The 9,993-nt window shown below is 28.1% G+C and overlaps 1 protein-coding gene across 1 annotated transcript in view; it reads left to right on the plus strand.

Annotated features, from left to right (window-relative positions):
- LOC106466330 (serine/threonine-protein kinase unc-51-like) overlaps positions 1-9,993 on the plus strand; it is a 157,640-nt gene that overhangs the window by 8,886 nt on the left and 138,761 nt on the right. The window contains exons 3-4 of the mRNA XM_022394311.1: positions 4,375-4,425; positions 6,255-6,287. Of these exons, the coding sequence (XP_022250019.1) occupies positions 4,375-4,425; positions 6,255-6,287 (84 nt within the window). The remainder of the gene's footprint in view (positions 1-4,374; positions 4,426-6,254; positions 6,288-9,993) is intronic.

Raw genomic sequence — 9,993 nt, forward strand, 5'->3', positions numbered from 1 at the left:
CAGTGCATAGGACGCAAGCAGATTTTGGCATCAAATTTTGGGGTTAAAAAAGCACGTCTTATACACCAAAAAATACGGTATTTTTTACTTTCAACTATTAAAGTGGCAAAGGTTTGAAAGGTCTTGGGACAAGATTTTCCATTGGATCTTTTCCTCTATACACTAATCCTTCTCACATGCACACAATAATTTTCTTTATTTTATTTTGGGACCCTTCTTTTTTTAGCCATTAACACTAAAGAATATTGTTTAACAATAAATGGCAGAGAAACAAAATAATTGCAGTACTGTTTTACAATTCAACAGTGACTATAATTACCATCACTTGAAACTTCTTTTGTATGACTTTTATTCAACAAAAATATCATTAGCTCCTTTATATCAACTTTCTTCTAAACCTTTCTTGTTTAATGGACAGAACTCCCATTCCTTCAGTCTTTTATGACTTACCAAATTCAGTTATGAAAATGATTGTGCTGTACTTGCAATATATTTGAGATAGTTAAAAACATGAAACCAGATGGTTACATGTCTAAAAAACTCGGTGATAAAGAACTGTTTTCAACAGTCACCTAATGAGCAAAGTTTTTTTACAACGGAGGCTTGGGTAACATCTTTTCCTGTAGCTGACCACAAAGCCACAATTTCTTTTGTAACATGAGTAAATTAATTTTACAATAAATGAATAATATTTTCTCTTTAGAGTCTGTGATTATTAAACAAGCTTTCTACTCATCTTTTCAAAATTTAATTCTGTGGTACCTAGCTGGGTCCACTCTACCCTGAGGGAATATAGCACCATTGAATTACAAAATTATAGAAAACAAACTTGTTGTCAAACTTTCACTTGTTTTTTTAAACTTATTTTCAAAAATATACATTTATTTAGTCTTAAGTATAAAAATAGAAAACAAAAATCAGTAATTAATGTGCTAATTTAAGAACACTGAATGAAAATTTAGCATGTTTATTTACTAATCAATTAATTTTGAGCATGATATGGCACTTTTAGCATATTAGGAGAAAATTCCAATTAGTTCTTAACAAAACAGTACCAATTTGAATTTTGTAACTTTGTCACAAGTATAATTTTATTTATTTTAGCCAATCATAGTGTCTCAACCTTGGTTGTCATAGCGTGGTCTAACTACACAGTTATGTTTTTTGTTTCAAATGTATATTCCAGTATGCTTTCCAATTCAGCCTTACTGGCCTAAGTAACTGCTTCAATAGACAAAGAAAAAATCAAAAAGAAATGTAAATGTATATATATTTATATAAGTGAATATCAAATGGGTTTAAATCTTATTATGTGCATTAAATGAAATCTTGTAATTAACAATTTAAAAAGTTGACTTCTTATAATTTAGAGATAGTAAAAAACGTTTTTATTGTTCTCCACTCAAGGCTGGATTTAGACCCTTTGCATAATATACATGGCCTGTTAAAAATTCATCTATTGTTTCAAACAATTTAATAATCTTGTAGGGTCTTTTTCAATATTATAACATTTACTGTTGTAAGTTGTATTTTTAATATTTTAATTTGAATGTCTGCTAGAGGGGACAAATCATGATGATGATGCAATATTTCTAAAAAGTTCATGAATGTTAAGGCTGCATATAAGGCATCTGTAAAATCTAGAAATTGTATGCAGTATGTACTATGTAGAAACAATGGAATTACATAAATGTGACTTGGTGAAGCATTCAGTCAGTTAATGAGTATTCAACAAGTGATTCAGTTTAGTGTTAGTAGTGAGAATTGTTGCATCTGTTCAGTTATTTATCAATCATTTAGGTTGGAGAAGTAATTTTATGAAGAAATAGGCATATGTACCATTAGTCTGAGAATTTCTGTGATATTGTATCAGAAGTTGACCTGCATTATTTTTAGAGTTTATGTTAAAAAATTTATATATGAAATTAGGCCTACAAGTGAATATGGCTGTAGCAAACACTTGTTAAAAAAATAAATTAATTCATTATCATTATGTGGACTTGTCTTTGCACCAGCCTTACCAAATAATCCAAAAAGAATGCTGCAATAAATAGAACATTTTACAACAATACCACAAGCAGTAGGTCAAAGCGACACTTGTATCTGCACGTTTACAATATACCTGAAAAATGTAGTTTAATTTTTAAATGTTTCTTAATCATTGTAGTTATATATAATAAGTTTTACCTCACTTTTTTGTATTAGCAGATGATGAATTAATCATTTAAATTCATTGTTCACTTGTATTACTACATTCACTATTTCTTAAAACCTAGTTCCAGTTGTTTATCAGCTAACCTGAAGACAGCACCAAGTGATTGAGAGTAGTTGAAAGCTTGCTCAATAAATATTGAAAATGGAGATGAAAATGCAATTGATCTATTTTTTGTTTTTTTTTATTATTTTCAAATCTTATTTAGCTTTTTTAAATCTCAAACGTAGATAGTATGTCTTGACCCTGTTCCTTTACTGTCACTATCAATGTTATTTTAGCACCTTAGATGTATTTATCAATTTTAGCACCAGTGTATTTATACATTTGTACAGGAAGAGTGTTAATGTAGGTTTATTTATTATCAACCTTATCACTAGAGTTGGACAGTTAATGGAATTTGCTACTCAATTAATTAATTGTTAGGCTTGTTAATCAATTACATTCAGCTACTTGACTATTCTCACATGAGATTGTTCTTCTTATTTTTAAATTTTTTTTATAAAGGTCTTTTTGAACTGCCCTTCATTTAATATGATAAGGCTCCTTAATATACAATAATTTAGGATTAAGTTACCTTTGTTATGAAAATGTGTCATGTATGCTATGTTATAAGAAACATGTAAGAAAGTGAAAATGATATTAAAACTGTTCCATTGTTTTCTCCCTACAAATATTCACAATACTACTAGAACTAAATAAACTAATTCTTTATGAAGAGTACTTGTTCTTTAACTTCATGTGATAAAACTGGTGATGATTTTTGACACAATGTGTGATAAATGATATATAATTCAGTGAAAACAAATTCATGCTGATCCTAGAAAAACAAAGACAATAGTGTTCAATATTTGACAAGAAAATTTGTGATAATACTAGACTAGATTACTTCTTTGCAAAGACTAAAATAGTTCAGCATTATAAAAAATATTAAAATCATAATAATATGAAAAATCTTTAAGTACAGACATTTTAGAATGTTTTTGTAATTCTATCTACAGTGTGAAAAATGTGAAATAGTTAAGAACTTTAAGTATACAAAGCTTCATAATCCATTAAGTAAGAATTTATGAAAGAAGTTTAGAAAGAAGACATTAAAATGGGTTACATTTTAATGTACAGGCTTGAAGAAACTGTAGAAACACATGTACATGCTAAAAAATCAATAAATCAAACAATGTAAAGCCTACTGTACTTGGCAATGTTTAAGTGGCACAAGATGAAAGCTAAACTTTTGTTTTCACTTTACAGTGCTTCTAATCCAGCTAAATTTAGTTGTAATTAATCAGGAGCCCTGTTTGTAAAATTAGGTGAACAACATATTAGTATTACTAGACCATGTAGAGTAATTTCTGACAAACAGATAATTGAGTGAGTTATTCAGCAATAAACATGTTTGTTGAGTGGATAAATAATAATGATTATTAACTTGCAAAACTTTTTTTTATTAAAACTATCTTGCCCTAAGAACACTAGTTACAAGTGTAGCTTGTAATAGGTAAATACCCTCACATTCATGAGTTAAATAAAAGCAGAATGCATGGATACTATCACACATAGTGCACCAAGGGAATTAGTAATAGCTAATGTTTCAGTTATTCCATATAAATAATAATAATCAAATAATCAAAAACCATAGATTATTTTTGTGAGTCATTACACCAATTGGTTAAGCTGAATAACTTTGAATTAATCAAATATAATAATGAAAAATCTTAACAGCATTATTTTGATTACTTAGTTAGTTGGAATAATGAAAAACACTAATTTCAATAAGTTGTTTGTTTTCATGATATTAATTGATTTAATTGGAATTTTTATTAATCAGTTATTGTACATGACACTAATTGATCTAACCAGTGCTCATAGATAATCAATTATATCGAGTTAATTGCCCAGCTCTACTCGTCACTTTTTCTGGAAGAGAGATTACAATCAACTTTATTATCATCATTACTGTTGCATCTGTATATCTATTTATATAGAAAAAAATAACATAAATGTATTTGTTATCAAGCTTAGCATTTCTACAAATGTTTATACAGGAAAAAATATCACACTCCTTTATTTACTATCACTTTGGAAAATTTATTCCCTGTATATATATATATATATATATATTTGTCAAATTTTAGTTTGTTTTACTTTTTTTTTATGAACAGGAACTTACTGAACTGCACCATGAAAATGTTGTGGCATTATTAGAGTGTAAGGTAAGCAAATATTGTGATACCTTCATAAACATTGTAATGTGTTTTGTTTAAGAAATTGCAACTATTTTAAATATTTGTGGACATCGATAGTTCTTAGATAATACTTGTATGTAATGGTAGACTAAGTTTGTCTGGTTTTATGACTTGTTTCATAATTTATTTTTAGAAGTTTTCCCTATGTTATTTTTCTGTTATTGGAAAAATTGAGAGACTGCTACCTTTTACACATGAGTGACATAAGTTTGTTTTTGTTAATAAAGTTTGAAAAAATTACCTTTATACTTTGCAGTGTCTTCGGGGTTAGTACATAGTACATAGTTTTACATACTAGCCCAGAAAAAGTTGCAAAGGCAAAAGGTCAGTCAATATAAAAAAATTATTTTATAATTATCTGGAGTGCAAATGTCATTTTTTTAAAACTTTATATCCCTCTAGTATGCAAATTCTGAAAGACAGTGTGGTTTTATTAGTCTGTAAATAATACAGGGGGACACATTGTAATGGTTATACAAGGGTGCACATGTATTATTACTACTGCATTTGATTTTAGTTAGTCAGCATTCGTTAGCTATTGTATAAAACTTTATTTGGATAAAAACAGGAATAATTATTCCACTTTTTCAGCCAAATAAAATTTTTAAATTGACACTGGCATCCTCCTGTTTATATTATTATTATTATTAGCCATAGTATGTTATAAAGCTGGCTTATAAGAAACTACAAGTAAAGTGTACTTTGAAGTTTAATGTTTATATTTTAAAATGATGATGATTAAGTAAATAATATTTCTTTTTAAAGATTGTCTTTATTCAAAAATACTGCAGCAGTGAAATTGATTTACACACAAGAATATGCCAATTGCTTAAGAAATATTTTGATTATGCTTAGTTAGTCTACACATAGTGTTGTCGCTTACTTTTGAGAATACATGTAGAGCATTATTCAGAAAACTAAAGCAGAATGTTGAGCAAATAAATAATGTCTTCTTAAACCTGCAGTTAATTTTTTTTGTTTTAACAGTCATTTATTTTTTTACTTAACAGTGCTCCAGTAAAACAATGGTGTTGCATATTTGTTTTATAAACTAAGTTTATATTCCTTCATATGATTTAAAATAATTTTAAGGTATTAGCAATTATTAGACTTTGAAATTAAGCCAAACCTCTCTGTATGGTAAAAATTCACCCTGTCTGACAAAGTATCTAATATATTTTCTGCTAAACTTTATGTGCTTTTTTGGTAAGTTTTATATATTTTCTGTTACATTATGTGTGCCTCCTGTGAATGTATATGCTCAATGTAGGCCTACTTTTCTAAGATTACCTGAATTTTCTTTTCTGTTCAGCAAGTACTTGACACTGAAAGAAATTTAGAAGGAAGAGATTCAAATAATTAATATGTATCTAAGTATTGGTATAAGGTTAACAAAACCCGTAAATTCAGTTGTTAGCATTCAGACATTACATTTGCACTAAAGCCCAACTGATTTCATGCTTATTTGTTTTTATAGAGATTTATATGAGATTCATTAATATATTTTAAATTCAAGTAGGTTAAAGTGTTTGTGCATTTAGGGTATTTTATCCAAATTTGTATATTTTAGTTAAGCGTGTACTTTTTATGCTTTTATATTTGTGAATAAAATTAATTAAGTTTAAGTTCCAGATCATTGTTAAAATTATAGAAATGTACTCAGATTAAAAAAAAAAGGTTTATTTTGTGCTCGATACAATCACTGTTGACTTATATTCACATTTTCTGTCTATTGTTTGTGTTTACAGTATGAAATTCTGTTTTACTTTTTATAGATATGATGTTATTTTTTACAGGAAACCTCGCACCATGTGTATTTGGTTATGGAAGTAAGTTATTTTTACATTGAGTGTTTCTAAAATTAGAGAAATTTAGTAGTGTTAATTTAACTTAAGAAGTAACTTCAGTATTTGAAATGTAAGTATAATGTTGCTAGGATGGATACTCTCCAGAGAAGTGTGTATATTATGTATAAAATATCAGTTTATTGTAATTATAGGTTAGGTTAGCTTCAGTATAGAAGATTTTAAACAGTACACTGTAGTTAAATAATACCATGGAAAGATAAAACAATATAAATGTAGGAACAAGCCACTGGGGATATCACAAATAATTAATTCATGAAGTTCTAGTATCCTCTGGCTAGGCTTGCATATCCGTATACATATGTATCATTACCAAAACTAAGATAAATGTTGGAACAAAATTGATACTGTGATCATTAAGGACATCATATGCATTGTTGCAACCAAGTTAATATATTAAGAAAAGCTTGAAATGTAACCCTCTTTATCTATGTGGGCCTGGTCATTTTAACCAACCTTGTAACCATGAAATTATACATATTACAAATTTTAATGTAGTAAATTTAACTTCACAAACTTTTGGCAAGCTTTTAATAAACATTACAAGTCTTTTGTACACAAGAAATTTTTTAATGTAGATTTGTCTGTGAATTTATGGAGTCAGAATCATACTGGTCTGGGTGCAAGATGATTTTCATGTTAAGATTAGAAATACTTTTTTTTCATTTTACAGTTTTCAGCTTTCATTTGCTTAACCTCTAGAACCTTCTAAATGAATATTAAAATTTTTTCAGTAAAACTTTATATTTAATCTTCTGTTCTATCTACTCCAACACTTTGTACAAGTTCAATACATTTGACTAACTTTGTAACTACCACATGAAAATGTGAAATAAATCTAAAATTACCATTTCATTTTTCTTAAATGACTGCATTTGGTAAAGATAATTATACACTATTTATTCTTACAGCCAAAGCTAATACAGTTCCAATGTCCCAGTCATTAGATTTATTGTTTTGCTGCCACTTAGATTAGCTCCAAAGCAAATTATCACACCAGGGAAGCTTTATGTAAACACAGCATTGATTTACTAGCATGCTTGGTCAGATTACAACATGCTGCATTCACAAGACATTCTTGTGCTGTTGAGTATTTTCTTGTTTAATTTGTTCATTTAATTTCTCTTATCTAACCTAATAATTTTCTAATTTTTACATTTCAGTTACTTTTATGGCAAAAAATATATACATAAAAAAACAAGAAATTTAGTATTTAGTATTTTTGTTTGCTCTTGAAGTCTCAACAAAAGTTTACCCAATTTTTCTTTATGGGTATTAGTACTTTATTTAATTGTTATGTATTTTAAATATGCAGTTTAGAGCACAAAATATTTACATTGAAAAAAAAAGCACTGTCCTAAAACTAGTATAATTGAAGTGGCTTTCTAACAAAATTATATATGCATTAATGTTGGATATACGAGACTGTTCAGGTTAAAAGTTAGTATTTAGTTTATTCAGTGATATAATATTTTATGATTATTTAGTTTTCATAACAAGAGTGTTAAAATTTAATTATTTTAAAACCAATAGTTATGACAAGTTTCATTATGTAACCCTGTACAAGTTGTACATTGTGTATGCAGTTTAATTTTTGTACTAGGCTTTTGTAATATTGTTGACGTCATCTTACTTGAAACTTTATTTTTTTTTCATTATGTGTAATAGTGTTGTTACTAGAGGACTAGAAATTTCTAGATTTTTCTGTAAGTAAGTTAGTAAAAGTAAAGTTAGACTGCATGATTGTCAGTTTAGCTGTAACGGGTGATTTATAAAGTGAGAGTTTCACAGTTTGTGTTGTAATAACAGAGATAAAGAAGAAGAATTTGTCTTGTTAAAAGGTGTTCTAAAGTAATTAAACCCACCTGTGTGGACTTTGATGAAAATGAGACAATTATCTAAAACTCTAGATACAACTGTAGTAACCAACAGTTATAGTGGTAATTTTGAAGTGAATTTTACAGTTTGTATTGTAACAACAGAGATAGAGAAGAATAATTCATCTTGTCATTTGGGTTCTAAAGTAATTGAACCAGCTTGTGTGGACTTTTGATATAAAAGGTAATTATCTAATGCTCTGAACACAACTGTGGTAACTCACAGGGTAATGTAAGTGAATTTATCACTGATTGTGTTGTGATAACAGAGGATAGAAGAAATGATTCATCTTGTCAATTGGGTTCTAAAGTAATTGAACTCACCTGTGTGGACTTTTGATGAAAAAGATAATTATTTATCTGTTTTGGCATGGGCTTGGACCTAGGGACCAACCTTGTAACCACTTTGTGCTTGTTATAGTTTTCATGCTATAAATTTTAAATTAGTAAAATGTATCTTCATGAAATTCAAGATTATCAGTAAACACAAAATTTCAGATTTTTTTAAAATTAAGTTTAAGATTTTTTAAGTAATGTTTTACCAATGCCTTTAATCTTTTTGAATGTTGACTATCCAACATGCAAAGTAATTTTGATTTTAAGATTGAATATACTTTTATGCATCAGAAAATTTTCAAATTTCACATGTGAAATCTTTATAACCTTGAAACATAGAATAGTAAGTAAATCATTTTAGAAAATAATGATCTCCATTACTTACAATGTTTTGAAGTCCTTTTTTGCATTCCTGAGTCGTGCTTGCTAACCCTCATCGTAAGCCTTGTCCAAATTCACATATTGATGTAGTAAAAAAAAATTTGTAGACTTTATATATGCCCATCATCTTTACATTTATATATATAGCGTGTAGGTCTGTTATGACAAAATTATTGTTTAATTTTCCAAACCTATAATCTTGTAGCTTGCAACAACATTGCATTATGGTATTTGTACTGTGTGAAGACAAAAGTCACAGTACATTGTTCAGAAGACTTAAAGCCATTTTATTCCTATAATGTACATTAGGTAGCATAGAAAATTGTAATGTTTTATTGTGAATTCTAATTTGGAACACATTAAATCCAGTTAAAACCATGCTCCAATTCAACCGTTGCACTCATGTTGCAGTATCAAATAATATAAAACTGATCTTTGGTCTGTACAAAGTAACTTGTCTTGGCTTTGTTTTAGTAGACTAGTATTTTGTAAAATACAGTCAGCTCAATTATTATACATTATGTATATAGATTATTGCTATTTTGAAGTAAGTTCTTAAAGTTATTTTTCTTAAAACATAGAACAGTAAATAAAGAAGTAAAGCAAACAATTATCTCTTCTAGTATGACTTTCTAGTATCTCTTCTATGACCTTTGTACTCGGTTGCTAAGTCTTTAAAAATTTTTGCATGTGGAGGATATGAAACAAAATAATTTTTGTTAGGTTTATGTACATTTGAATAACTAACAAATTATAATTACTACGTCAATAGAACTCCACTATAATTTATCAAGCTTAGTAACCAAGATGTATTTTAGTCTAAAAAAAATGAAATTTTGAGCAGATTAATGACACACCCTACCTCTTTGAAATATTGGTTCAAAAGAAAGAAATGGTGTGAAGCCTGTTAAAATGACTGAGAAAGCCACTAGGGGGACATTCTGTTTCTAATTGGTTATTCATGTCATATATAAAAGTGAGTGTATTTTAGGGAGTGTTTCCAAAAATGGAAAATGTTTGGCGGGGTGCCACTGTGTTCATTTATTACATGGCCAATATGTTAGCAAATACAAATG

The sequence above is a fragment of the Limulus polyphemus genome, unplaced genomic scaffold (assembly GCF_000517525.1).
Source record: "Limulus polyphemus unplaced genomic scaffold, Limulus_polyphemus-2.1.2 Scaffold2225, whole genome shotgun sequence".
Taxonomy (NCBI): Eukaryota; Metazoa; Arthropoda; class Merostomata; order Xiphosura; family Limulidae; genus Limulus; species Limulus polyphemus.